The 14,669-nt window shown below is 44.7% G+C and overlaps 1 protein-coding gene across 1 annotated transcript in view; it reads left to right on the top strand.

Moving 5' to 3' along the window:
- Positions 1 to 14,669, top strand: part of LOC144730876 (adhesion G protein-coupled receptor B3-like) — a 196,335-nt gene that overhangs the window by 87,800 nt on the left and 93,866 nt on the right. Inside the window, exons 5-7 of the mRNA XM_078611678.1 lie at positions 73 to 237; positions 6,670 to 6,834; positions 13,205 to 13,369. Coding sequence (XP_078467804.1) covers positions 73 to 237; positions 6,670 to 6,834; positions 13,205 to 13,369 — 495 coding nt within the window. The remainder of the gene's footprint in view (positions 1 to 72; positions 238 to 6,669; positions 6,835 to 13,204; positions 13,370 to 14,669) is intronic.

Raw genomic sequence — 14,669 nt, 5'->3', positions numbered from 1 at the left:
TGCAGTCGAGAGACATCCTCCTCCTGCTGCTGCTGCTGCTGCTGTTGCCGCTGTGCCCTGTGTGCCCCACAGTTCATGGCACGTGGGAGGAGTGGACCCCCTGGAGCCTCTGCTCCTTGACGTGTGGCCGCGGGCTGCGCACGCGCGAGCGCACCTGCAACGAACCGCAGTATGGCGGCAACCACTGCGATGGGCCCAAAAACCAGAGCAAAGTGTGCAGCATTGCCCTCTGTCCAGGTACCTCCGTGTGTATCTCAACGGCTACGATTCCTCCCCCTCCCTCCAAGCCGCACTGCTGCACAAGCTATCTTGATGTTGATGAGGGGGCCCTTCCAGAGGCGGAGTGAGGATGTTGCTGAAGCATGTGGCCCACTGGTGGTGGTTAGGCCTCCCCCATGAAATCTCCATCTGACATCTCCATCGTCCCTGTATTATCTCTACCATTCGTCTCTCTGCCTTACCTACTTCTGTCTGTGTCCACCACTTCAATCCAAATCATCCTCAGTCGACTTCCTGATTACCCATTGAGCGTGTAAACCTTCAATTGGGCCTCTGTATTACTCTGAATTTGACCTCCTCCAGATCCTCATGACTCCTTCACTACAGATTTCTTCATTGGGGCTTCCAGATCTCTCAATCAGACCTCTAATATACACTTGAATCCGACCTCCACACCCTTCCATTTGACCTTCGTACGTCTCCAATATGGCCTCAAGATCTCTACATATCACTGCAATACATTTCATAGGACCCCACAAAATCTGACTTTATGTGACCTCCAGACCTCTCTATCTCACCTTCTTTAGACCCCCACCATCAGAATGCAGATCTATCGATCTATCCATCAGACCCCAGCCCCTTCCATATAACCTCCCAGAAAATACTGTCATTAGCTTGCAGAACCTTCAATCTGACTTCCAGGCTCTTCTATCTGACCTCCATAAAGCCCTTCATACCACCGGACCACACATCTGACCTCCACACTCTTCAATCTGATCTTCAGAGGACCCCATTATCAGCCTCCACACCCCTCCATGTGGCCTCCTTAAGATTTCACAATCTGACCTCTAGATTCAATGTGATCTTCAGAAAACACCGCAATCAGCCCCACACCCCTCCCATGTGCCCTCCCAATGTGACCTCTATCAGATCACTCGTTATAACCACCATGAGACCCCTTGTTTGATCTCACCTGTGGTCTCTTTTCCATTCCAATTCTCAATGAACCACCATTTTGTTATTTTAATCTCCGTGGTATTCAAAATGTCTTCCACAGCCTCGTTTAGTGTAATAGCATTGAGCGTGTCTTTGGCTGTATATTTTGATAACTAATATATGAGAAAGTATATTGCCAGTTGTGCAGAATTATAAATTGGATGAAATGCAATCCAGTACTAAAGACAAAAATCACCTGTATAACCTTAACAGACTGTTCGGGCAAGTGCTGTTGTTAGCGAGCACCTATGAAGGCCCGCACAGCACATGAGGGGGTGGGTGGCCAGCACCACCCCCGGCCGCCTTTGTCTCCCGAGTGGTGATGTTTACACACTGCACCAGGTACTCATTTGAGGCTGAGTTGACCTAGCAGAGGTCCAGGGACCAGTTTAGATAATCACCACTCTTGTTGGCCATGAGCGGGAATCAAACTCGGGTCATCAGGTTCGTAGCGTAGCATGCTAACCACTGCACTTCCGCTTCCCACTACGACTCTAGTACCACCATTACATTCATGAATGCTGCCTTTTTTTACATATAACAAAGTAAGAAAATGCATACTATTTATAGCAATGACCTTCCATGCGATGTTCCTTTGTTTGAAATGTCTATTGGCCAAATGATTGGCTTAATGTATTTTTGTTCAGTTTTTAAGGCGGTGTTAGTAATGATGATGGTATATAGTGCATGCATTGTGAATATAATGTTCAATTTTTTAGAAGGAACAATATGTTTTTTGATGTATTACAGAGATGGAGTCCAATTATGATGTGAATGCGGGGATGTGTTGGGTTATATTTGATGCTTCTGCGACTGTTAATTGACTGAATTTAAAATAATGCACATGCAGAAGAAAGAAAGACATTAAATTAAAGCTAAAATAACGGGAAATGTTCAATCCAGCCACCGTTCATTATATTTCACGGAGAAAGCTCTGTAGGCCATCCATATAAACTTAGCCGAAAGGGTTGTTGGTAAGAGGCACGAAGGGTGTTCATTTACACCAGAGATACACAATAGTAGGCTGCAACCCTTTCCCTCCGTAGCCACTTTATCGAAAGATTAATCTTCGCCGAAAATGCACTGTACAGTAGAACCCCTCTTAACGATGGCAATTGGTTCCACGAAAACGGTCGTTAAGTGATGTCTTTGGTCATTAAGCGAGTATAGAGAATACATTTTAAATGCTTAATTAGTTCCGATAGCATCGAAAGTTACCCCGTTTCACCCATAAAACGTACTTTATAATATTTAAACAATGGATATCCATCCATAAAGATACTAACAACATTATAAACACAAATCAGAGGACACCTCTGTCACACTCTAAAGTGAACAGATAATGGCTCCGACTCCTGGCAATGCAGCTTAACCCCGTCCTGCTCACCATTATAAAGGTCCTTAATGATTCTGGGCAGAGGGTCAGGGACTCCAAAAGGACGAAAAATAATCCAGAGCCCTGGCCTATTGATCGTATCATAAAGCACATATGTATATGCTTTATAATGATCGTATGTTCAGTTGAAATTCCCTAAAACTCTGCTGCAGCAGACAGACGGAGAAAATTATGTTCGTGAAGGACCGCGCCAGTCTGAAATCACATCGGGGCTCTGCAAGCCTCTTCTCAGCACGCCTGGAAAGATGTTGAAAAATACAGCACACTGAGGAGGGAGATGCCAGGGTAGTTGTTGTAATCAGTGTTGGCTCCCCTGTTTAAAAATGGGGACGACCAAGGCATCCTTCCAATTATGTGGAACCCATCCTGTGTATCAGATGGTTGTACTTTTGCCACATTGGGCAGTTCGCTTGAACGGTCATCCTCTGCCCGACGCTTTACCTGGTCTCAGGCTCTAAGATCACCCTTCGCACTTGCTCAGCTAGCCAGTCACAGAGACCAGCTGATTCCTCCAATATTTGAAGCACTGCAGTCCCATCAAGGTCAATCTTGCTGTTGTTTGAGCTAAAGAGTTTTTCTTCCCCCAAGACCTCACAGAAATGTTCAGCAAACCTGCACACACACACAAAGAGAAAGACAACCACCCCCCCTCACCCTGTACAACTCCGATTAGCGCAGTTGGCTATTTGCGGTGCAAAATAACTTCAGCATACATACATGCATAGATTGTTTGGAAGAGTTCTGTTAACAAGCACCTATTAAGGGTGGCATTGCACCAGGTACCGATTTAAGGCTGAGTTCACCTAGAGCACGGGTGGGGGGGGGGGTATCCAACCTTGGCTGGGAATCACCCAGGTAATGTGGGTTTGTAGCGGAGCACACCAACCACTGCGCCATCGTTCCCTGCTGCGCACCATACATCTACACATGAATAAGCACAAAAATTCACGCGAGCGTGTGCGCACGCGTGCACCCTTGCATGCTTATGAGGTTGGGGACAAATGAATAATTTGGCAGGCTGACAAAACGTGTTTGGTCAGCAGCACGCGCACAATTGGGCGAGTTCATGTGGAGGATTGTTGACACATAACGATTATCTGCTTCGAGATTCGTTGAGTTGTCAAGATTCTACTCAAGGAGTGATTCCTTTTTGCCGTTGCTGTTCATATGGCATATCCAGTGATTCAATTGCATGCACTGTGAAATGTAAACAAAGGGGTAATGGTGAAGCCTTGCAAATGATTTGCTCCTGCCACTGCTGGCAGGCGGGCCTCCTCCAAATAAGTTTGAATCGGAAAGAATCGACGCTTTTACGCACACACACACAATTTGATGTATTGCGATGTGAATTGATGCTTCTTTGCATTGTTAGAGGGTTGGAAAGATTGTCAGCCGAGTCATTCCCCAACAATGAATGCGATGCAAGCCGCATAGGCATTAGCAATATAAGGGTGGATAAATGTGACAGAAGATGCTATACGGGAGTATGGGGGTGGGGGGCGTCGTTTGTAGCAAGAGGCAGATGAAAAGGTGGGGGAAGGGGGCCGGGAGGATGTCAGTCAAGGGAGCAGGCGAGGGCTCCAGTGCACTGAGGACAGCAAAGAATGCATTGGATGGGGGGAGGCAGTCAGTCATAGGCAGAGGAGAAAGGGAAGGTCATGGGCTTGGACTTGAACAGCGGGATGGAGTTGGCAGTTGATCGCTGCAGAGAGGGAGTTCCATGCGTGTATTGGTGGTAAATGTGAGAGACAAGGATCAGCGAAATGTAAGTTCGCTTGATTATGTAAACACACGGCAGCTTAAGAAATAACAGTGGCGAGGGACAAACTGCCTTGGCCCATTGACAGGTTTACAAATCGTTCCCAAATTTCTGAAGAGGATTTCGCAAATAGTTTTTACTTAAATGCTATCTTCGCTGAGATTGTTGCAGTAATTATTTTTATTTGCACAAGTATTGCATTGCAATTCACTGCATTCTGATTATCACTAGAGATGTGCTTTAATACAAGCCACCTTTTTGCGTTTTATAATGTTGTTTGGTCATTGCAAACATTCATAACCATACAGGATCACAGTTTTTCTAATTGAACCGACCATGTTTTTACACTGTATATATGTTCAACTTCTTTCGCACCATATGTAGCCAACCGTGCTAATTAGAGGTGTGGGGAAGGACAACAAACTAAACACAAAAAGCAGTTCTAAAGAAATGAGTTTTCAATCTAGATTTTAAAGTGCATAGCTCCAGTGTCTTTCTAATACTGTATAATGGGCAATTTTTTCATGCATTTGTTTTTGTGAGGCGTAATGTTCATATATATATCGGTGCTTTAATTTGGCTGTGTAAACCGCTTTTGTCAGCAAAGCCTGAAACATAAAAAGTCCTGGGATCTTGAAATGTATCACAAAATAAACCTGGAGCAGTTTTTTTCTAAATTTGCACTTGCACAATGACATGGTTACACATTTTTTTTGGTCTCCCACTGGCAAAGCAAGATTACAAGCCCACGGTGGAATCTCCTTATCCAACAAGGGGATGTTCACATTCCCCGCAGCAGGTGTAGCTAATGAGACCACCGAGCGAGCGTTCGTGTGAATATTTATCCAGTAAATTCCGGGTGTAACTCTCTAAAATGCCTGTGCATGCCCTAATGCAGGTGCAACGATGCTGAGCCAGCAATAAAAGTTTCACATCTCTATGGCAGTAATTCGTTTGTTGCCATAGGACAACTGCTGTTGCTTGTTAAGGAAATGCCCCTTATTTTATTAACCCTGGGACGGATTATGGCCTGGAATGATCCATCTCAAATTTAAGCTCAGGATCATCCGAGTGTGAGTCAGGTGCTGTGGCACAATGCCACCTGACCAGATTATGGGAAATAATACTTGTAAATGTTTGTAATTGTCCAGAAGCATTGGTAGGTCTGGCTTCATCCCCACTTCAAAAAAGTGTTGATATATTTTAGTGTTAAGAGATTCGTGTTTGAGCCAACAGCAATGTCTACATTATAGTATCGGGCAGCATTTCAGACTTAGACAGCTGTAACTAGGATTTTGAGAAAATGTGCATGATAAGCTTTTTGGAAAAACAATAAACAACTTAGACGTTTGCATATGTAAATATAACTAGTTGTTCCTGTGGCCACACCCGCAGTAATATAGCGACGCTGCCTACTACACGTATTTGATTCTGTTATTTTGTTGTCTTAAATCAACTGGGAAGTTCAACTACTGTAGACCCCACCCCTTCCTCTTTAGGCCTTCCCTCTTACTCCTTAGGACTCACCCCTTCCTGATTAGACCCCATCCTGATTAGGCCCCACCCATTCCTGTTTAGGCCACGACCCTTCCCTCTGGCTGGGGTTGGGCTTGTTTTTGGTAGGGGTGGGGGTTCTGGAAGGGCAGAGGAGTTTAACACGTAGTAGGCTTTCACGGCCTATAGTTTCGATAATAGAAGTTTTTTTTATGTTAGATCACGTAAATATAAATGTGTCGTTAAACCTGCCACCACCCGACACAGCCCATTAGTAAGGCTTGTCACGTAATGAAAACATTCCAGGAAGTTACTTATTCAGGAGAGGAAACCCACAACATTTACAATTTGAGTGCAACGTTTAGTCGGTAATTGCAACCAGCCTCATCAGGCGACAGCCAACATTTGATGAGTAGTTGGCTGGGATAGTAGGGGTGGGTCGGCTTCATGAAGACCCAAATCCCTCTGAGAGCAATACAACAATAGATGTTGCAAGAAAGCATTGCAGACATCATCGGGAAGGAGACTTTGCCATAGTTTGGGGTAAGTAGGCATGGTGAACGAGAATATGTTGCTGAGACAGGTATTGAGTGAGCACCCATAGGTTGGGCATCTCAGCGGAAAGCTGAAGCCCAGAAGGAGGCACAATGTAAATGTAGACTTTGGAAGTTGTGTGTTGACTGTACAACAGTTGCATGATCAGGCTGAATGACGGGCGTGATGGTGAGTTGTGGTGGCATCAGCTGCAGTAATTACAATGACCTCTTTATCACATCAAACTTCCTGTTTGTTTTCTGTTTGGCAGTGGATGGAAAGTGGACAAAGTGGTCAAATTGGACTCCTTGCTCTGTGTCGTGTGCCAATGGGACCCAGCAACGATCACGGGAGTGCGAAGGCCCCATCTATGGAGGCGCGGAGTGCAGGGGCCAATGGACTGAAAAACAAGAATGCTACATCCGCGTTTGTCCCGGTAAATACCTTTTTAATTTACGTACAATCTCCCACCACATTCCCCCAATGATTATTTTTTTTATACATTCGAGTGAACATTTTACTCAAGTGCTGAATTACTATTTGTGCGTTCCGGCACATATTACATACGCGTTCTGCTTATGAGTAACATCATTGTGCATAATTCTAGCCCAGGTAAAACAATGAGATGAAAACGGCATGAGGATTTGTGTTTTACGGACAATCGGTGAGTCTTCATATTGTACGTAAAGAGAGACTTTATTTTTGAACCAGCTGGAATGTACTTTCTTGAATTTTTTGACAACTAAACATTATTCCAGTGTACCCTTTGTGAAGTCTAAATCGAGTTTGCTGACCACTTAAATAAAAGAGAAGATATGTTTTGTTTTTATATATTTATCAGGTGTAGACGTTTTGGCTCAGTCATAGCATGTTTAGATGGAAGTGCTCAAATGTAGGCCTGTAATGCTTGAAGCCAATTCAATTAGCAGTATGGCTGCTATAAATGCCTGTTGCATATTTTTGCATCTAGAAAGTATTGACATTTCTGATGTTATTTCTGCGCTTAATTTTTTCTCATTATTTATACATGAATCAGACTTATTTTCACCGAGCATTGCAAAATGTATAGGGCCTGGTTCACGTGACCTCATGTGGACAATAAAGAAGGACCGTCGTGCCGAGAAGGGCCTTTGCCCAAAACATCCCGCACCTCCGATTAGCCCGGTTGGCTACGTACGGTGCGAAAGAAATTCAACATGCATATGAGACGTTATTTATTAAGGAACCGCCATCTCATTGTCACATGCATTGCGACTCTTCAAATATTTAGGGGTATTTTTCCCGAATTGGAAAAAAATGCCTGCTCTTGATATTTTGGTTGCCAACCCCTGACCTGTTATATATTTGTCCTTTCAAGGCAGTTATTGACGAACGTGTTGAGTTTTTTGTTACCTTGGACAATTTAATGTTTCAGCCTCTTTCTGGTGCCTTTTATGATGCCACAGGACAATGAGGACGTCTCTTAATGTTATGTAGACAGGACTCCGGTGATCATTTGATACAATAAAGCCTATATCTTTTCTGTAAAAAGTGTGTACTGTATTTATGGCTCATATTAGAGTATATGGCTGCTATAAATGTCACCGTGATAATCCAGTTTGTTGAGCTATCATTTGTGACCAGGTGGCTCTTTTATTGCCTATATTTCAGTAAAAGTCTCTTAGTAAGCTTCATAAACGTATTTAAGTGATGTTGCTCTGGAAATCTTTTTTAATTTCTATTATTAAAGTCCTTAAAATGATTGTATGTCGTTGTGGTTGTTAATGAACGGTGTTAAAAAAGTACACACGGATTCACGCTAATCCCTATGCACAGTATTAATATGGTCACTCCTAATAATATTATGAACGGTCCTGTAGAGAGATTGGCCAATACCATGGGAATGTGTAATGTCTACTACTGGCTCAGGGCCTCAAATAGAAATGCGCAGTGTGCCGTTATTGTTTAATATCCATTAGCAACAAAGCCATTCTTTTTTTCCTGAATGCGTTTTTTAGTGTCACAAAGTGGCACGATGCTAATTTCTATTTTCGATGTTTTTGTTATTTAATTCATAAAGGGAATGAAATACTCTTTCACATCTGTAATGAAATATTACATTATGTCTAAAAATGTAAATTACTTTAAACATGCATGTATTCATATCGGATTCTTTACTCTGCACAGCAATATTTATTTTACACTTATATCTAGGGGATGCATATTGTTAATAAGCCACTCTGTTGCCCCTGTATGTATGCGTTCATGCATACATACATACATATTCGTGAACATATGCATATGAATGGCATTATAAATATAACCAGACTGAGAATCCAGGAAATGAATACCAATCCAATTTCAGGTTTATTTTTAAACACGTACAAAAAATACATCACACGGTGAATACTATTGTTTTTAACATTGCTATTACCTGTTAGCATATTTAAAACATTCACAGGATTACGTGTGACTTTATTCACTCTGATAATGTATTAAAATAATAATAACAATAACATGATATACAGCCTTTTGTCAATCCACTGTCGTATGAAGACATTCCCACACCCTGTTGCTCATAATATTTATTTTACCATATTTCACCGCACTGATGGCAGCCGGAACCAGGAACAGAAATTAGGTCGCTGGGTTCATCACACAGCATACCAACCATTGTACTTCTACTCCACCCAGTTCTAAGACACTTTTAATGAAATTATCCTTGCCCATTGTATTTACAGAAATTAATTCATACAAGCATACAGGTCACATATCACTCGTGATTATTATTGTTGTTGTATTGTTGAATGCTTCGCAACCTCCGATTAGCGCGATCGGCTTCGTGTGGTGCAAAAGAAGTTCAACATACATACATTAATCTTGATTTGAAGCTCTCGTGACTGCAGGAATCCATACTCTGTCGGTAAAGTCACGTAGGTATAAAATAAAATCCCACCTGATGACGGACACTTGTTGTTGCGCTCGAAACGTCGTGATTTATTTTATTTTATACCTACGTGACTTTACCGAAAGAACCAAAGAGTATACATACGCAATGAAATGAAACTATTAACCTGAAATTTTTTTGTTATTTACCAGGTGAGGCCCACTGAGCTATATAGCTCTTTTTTCAGAAGCAACCTGACCACACGTTATAGCTCAAAGGAAGTGGCTTAGAATATGGAAATTTATAGCAGCCAAATACTCTGAAGCATATTTCTTAACGTGGAGGGAAAAACCGGAAGACCCGGAGACAAATCGACACGACCACGGGGAGAACACGCAAACTCCAAATATACAGGCGTCATGGTGGTGATTGAACCCACGACCTCCTGTATACCAGGCGAGGTAGATAACATCCACCGTGCTTGCAGGCATCTTTTTTGTAACAAGCACGATGCGTAGGTGGGATTTTGACCTGACAGTGGCATCGCTGTGATGTTCGGTGCAAATCAAGGCAAGCATTTATTTGCAACAACAAAAAAGTATACTTTCACCTGAAATTCTGTATGCAGTAACTTATTTGGATGATTGCCTATTTTTGCCAAGCTAGGGTTGTAAGGGTGGGGTGGGGGGCGGTGGTTGATGCAATTATGTTGCGGGTTGAAGCAAAGAAATGGGTGCATTCACATTTGTGTGATGATGAGAGCAGGGTCAGTGCAGGGCTTTTACAATTTTCGAGCGCTTGATGTTCGCTTCTTGGTAATTTGATGGAATTGCAGCAATTGTGGCGCTCCACTGAGACGGGGGGCTGAAGCTGTGCATGTGCACAGAGAGCGCAGTGGGTCTCACAGGAGCGTGTCAGTCATTACAATGCAGCGGGGAGGGGTACAATAATAAAAAAAGCCAAACATCAATTTTTCAGTTAAGACACCACTGCTGACACCCGCAATCAATAGGGCCCTCTATATGAGCTTACCAAACGCAGGGAAATGTTGATTAATTTGATGTTGCGCTTGTAGACGCCAAGCTTTGAATATCGTGATGTATTGGATTGTAAGCAACAGCAAGGCACTGCAGGAAATCACTTCTTTATTTCCGGAAGTCCCTTTTCTACTACAAAGGGAACATCGCCGATATATCGTTCCTCAATTTGTGGTCTCTTGTTGATTCGTGTAAAGGTCCATAATTTGCAAGAGTTCAGTGCAAAAACGTGAGCAAGTGAAGACGATGGTGAGTATGCAAAGAGCCATTAGACCAGCAACGCTTGAGCGATGTGGATTCATGATAGGGCCACTTGTGTGGAATTCCGTTGGCCGATAAATGTGGAAAAGGACGTGAAATGTTTGACAGGATTGTGGAAATGCCCTCGTTACAAATGGCTAAGAGGACCGGAGGCAAGATCATGAGCTGCCATCTATTCACTCTTTGTCCTTTACGAACAAGCAATGACACAGATGGAAATATTATAATTGCAACTGTATGAGAAATGTGTGTTGGATGGGGGAGGGTAGCTTCTGAACCGAATCATTGCACAAGGGTGAGTGGAGGGTTAGGAAAGGGCAGTTTATGTGGGGTCACATATTATATTGCTACGTTCAGTCTCATTTATTTCCCTCTGAGGCTTATCCATGCCAGGGGTACGTGTTTGTTTTTGTAAGCGGCACGGGCGTAACATCCCATCGAGTTTGATGGCATGTAAACAACGTGTGTACCCTAAGTATGAATATGCTAATGCAATTGCAAGGCATCAACCACAAAAAAAAAAATGTCCAACCACCTTCATTCACCTACCTCTCGAATAAAAAATATCTCTCCCACTCTCATCAAAAATTCGTTACATCCCTCCTCCTATTTACCTCTGCCCACATCTCCTCGCAATATCGCTTCTGCTCTCTCTCTCTCTGAGCTAGAAAACACACTTCCATCCACCTCCCGTCATCAATCGCCGTGCAATGGGAGGCCATTCCTTCCCCTCCGCTGCTCTTATAACCTAGAGCAGCCCTCCACTTGCTGTCAATTTATGTCCCTCTCTCTCCCCCGTTTTACTTTGCACGAAGGATCCATCTTTATTGCTTATGATTTATCGTGTTAAATTTCTCTCACTCTCCTTCTTGCGTTGTGTATCAGGCCAAAAACACTCCACGGTGGGATTGGTAAAACGTCCTGATGTGGGACCTTCCTAGAATTGAGTCTATGGAAGACATGGACCTTTTTTTGGATGAATAAATGACACGGTCATTTGTGTTGTATTTCCATGGTCGCCCTGCAGAGTGATTGCCCCCACCCTATAGGAATATAAACACGAGCTTACGGCAATAAACAGAGATGATGACAACCTGTGTTGCATATAAGCAGATTTTAAAAAATGTGCCTTTTTAAACAGTATTTCTCATATGATGCATTGTCAGGTCATCCAAAGTCCTCTTATCCTTCTATATTACAGACGAAGATCCACCCCCAATAGCCTTAACGCACTGTTGGGGCGTGTTGCTGTGAGCGAGCACGAGTTTCGCGATTTGGCAGCACACCTTCGTGGTGGATTTGTGTGGGCCCTGTGTGTGTGCACACCCAGAGGGCCCACACCACGCGCACAGCGCTGATGTGCACACAACAGCCACTAAGTGGCGGTGATGTCACCACGGCGCTTGTGCCATGCTAGGTGCACGTTGAGGCCACGTGAAGTGTCAAACGCCTGCCGGCAGGAGGTCACGGGGCAGACCCAGGTGCCACGGGTCGACTGACTGAGATGACTGGTCGATGCGCCACCTGAGCCAACTTGCTGTGTTTTAGCCGCCCGGCGCTCCGCTCGTTGTTGTGAGCGTCGCTCCTCCCGACCCTCCGTTGTTGCTGGAGGGCGACTGCCTCCAACTGCCCAGTAGCATCAGCAGCGTCCTTCACGAGCCTCCTCCACAAGAGGCTCTTGTACCACATCACTCCGTCTCTTCTCTAACCCGCGCCCGTTTAGCCCCCTCTATCCGGCCGAACACACAGACAAAGATCCCCCGTATAGTCTTAACAGTCTGTAGGGGCAAGTGCTGTTAGCAAGCACCTATGAATGCCGGAACGGTACACGAGGGGGTGGGTGGCCAGCACCACGCCCGACCACCTTTGTCTCCCCAGTGACGATGTTTACACACCGCACCAGGTACTCATTTCAGGCTGAGTCGACCTAGGGGAGGCCCAGGACCGGTTCAGATAATCGTCACTGGGTGTTGGCCTTGAGCAGGAATCGAACCCGGGTCGCCAGGTTCATAGCGCAGCGTAGCGCTAACCGCCGCACCACCGCTCCCCACACGCACACACTGCCACACGCATCGAGCCGGTCCACTCGTGCAGGAGGACGTGCCGTGTCATTCGCGTTCATGTGACCGTGACCGCGCAGAGGTACATACAACTTTTAAATTGACAGTGGAATTGATGCGTTTTGTTTTTATTTATTCTACTCTGTTGTCTTATTTGTGTTATTATCTATATTGTTGTACAATTTAATTATGTTATATGGATGTTTGGTTTGTGTGGACAGTACAGGATTAATGTTATGCAATTTTAATTTTCTCCACGGGAACATAACCCCATTTCTCTCCCTCCCCCCATATAAAAAGAGCAGCTACATTCGCGAAGTTTACTTTTGCGAACGCCGAGGCCTGACCCTAGTTTAGTTCGTACTGCATCCGTGTGCGCGTACTTTGTGTACGTGTGGATGTTTTTTCTCTGCCCTCACGTGCCAGGTGTGCCGCTGGTGCCACACCGCCCCTTCTCTTCTGACGGTCGTGACAGCCGTCGACGGCTACTCCACAAACGCCCCTTGCTCCGTAAAGTCTGAGTCTGGATGGCTTATCTTGGGCACCCCCCCACCCCCCTGGTGTGTCTCTGTGCCTGGGTAGTGGACGGCCAGTGGATGTCCTGGGGTCAGTGGAACGAATGCCCCGTGACGTGTGGCAGAGGTGAGCGGAGGCGCATCCGCGTCTGCCACGGGCCGTTCAACGACGGGAAGATGTGCGACGGCCTTTCCTCCGAGACAAAGACGTGCGCTGAGGCGAAGTGCCCCGGTAGGTCACCCGTCGCGATGCTCGCGCTGTGCTGAGACATTTTGGTGGAAAATTCCACATTTCTACGGTGTTGTGTCGCTGTTCCATGAGACATTGTTGGTGCAGCAAAGCGGTACTCGTTTTATTGGCCCTGAAAGGATGATGGGCTTTGTCGACACGCCATCCCCCACTCCACGGGATTTAAGCTCTCAAGCTTCTGAACGTGATGTAGGTGCCCAGAGGTCAGACACCACCTTGCCATCTGTGTGTGTAAAGGTATAACGGACGACTCATTAGGTCCAGGAGGCCTATATACTGAAAGACTGAATTGTTTTTCTTGTCTGGACGAGCTTACTGTTTTGTGCTGAATAAATCCAACTGTGTTCAAGGGGTGCTATTGCGTTTGATATCAGGCCTCATCCAGCGCCATTTATGAAATGGGCCTGACCGCTGATGAAACCCTAAGAGTAAAATGCTATTCTGGGTTTGCCTGCTGAAAAAAATACTGCTGGATAACATTGGACCAGAAGGCTCATTATTTTGAAAGTGTTGTTGGAGGTCATTACATAGTAAAGAAAATATCCTAAACTTTGAATCCGTCAAGTAAAAATGCAAATTGTCACTCCTATTAAAACAGCCATGGGGCAGTGCTCGTACCCTTCGGTGGACCTGAGACAGTGGGTAAAATTGCATATTCCTCTTGTGTTGGTCACTTCCATTAGATGATCAATTGAGCAGGGTGAGACCTGTGACTGACTTCAAATTAACGGTGCAGCAGATTACAATTTGGCCACTTACATTTGTTTTGCTTTGGCGAGCTTAATCTATTTTTTATTACAATGCATAACATTACGAAATTGTCCTTTTGACTCTGACAGTAAAAAAATATATATATTTTTTGTGCCTGCTGTGACTCACTCACAAAGGGCAAACTAGAGGATTATCGTGAAGGTGAATCGGAGATACGAGTGAGGGGGGGCAGGGTCCCCGGGGGGGGGGGGGGGTGTTAGACAGCAGCGAGCGTGTGGGTGGAAGAAATTCGAGGCAGCACAGAGGAAGGGAGGTGAGGTTTTCATGGGGTTTACATCTCCCACAGTTTATGGTGGCAATAAACCAAGGTGCTGTCCGCACAATGTAACCCACAAGCTGAAGCCTTGTGCTTTGCGAATTTCACCGACTGAGAATTTGAGGTCGCGACCCCCTTCTCTTCTGCTGCATCCTTCTCGCCTCTTATCTCACCTCTGCTCGTAACGACAGGAAAAAGAATGCCTTTGGTAGCCTTCCAAAATTAGCTTTTTATTTTTGTTTATTGCAAGCAAAC

Source organism: Lampetra planeri, chromosome 2 (assembly GCF_965212315.1).
Source record: "Lampetra planeri chromosome 2, kcLamPlan1.2.h2, whole genome shotgun sequence".
Lineage (NCBI taxonomy): Eukaryota > Metazoa > Chordata > Hyperoartia > Petromyzontiformes > Petromyzontidae > Lampetra > Lampetra planeri.
Note: the sequence above shows the minus strand (reverse complement) of the source record. Positions and strands in the feature narration are given on the sequence as shown.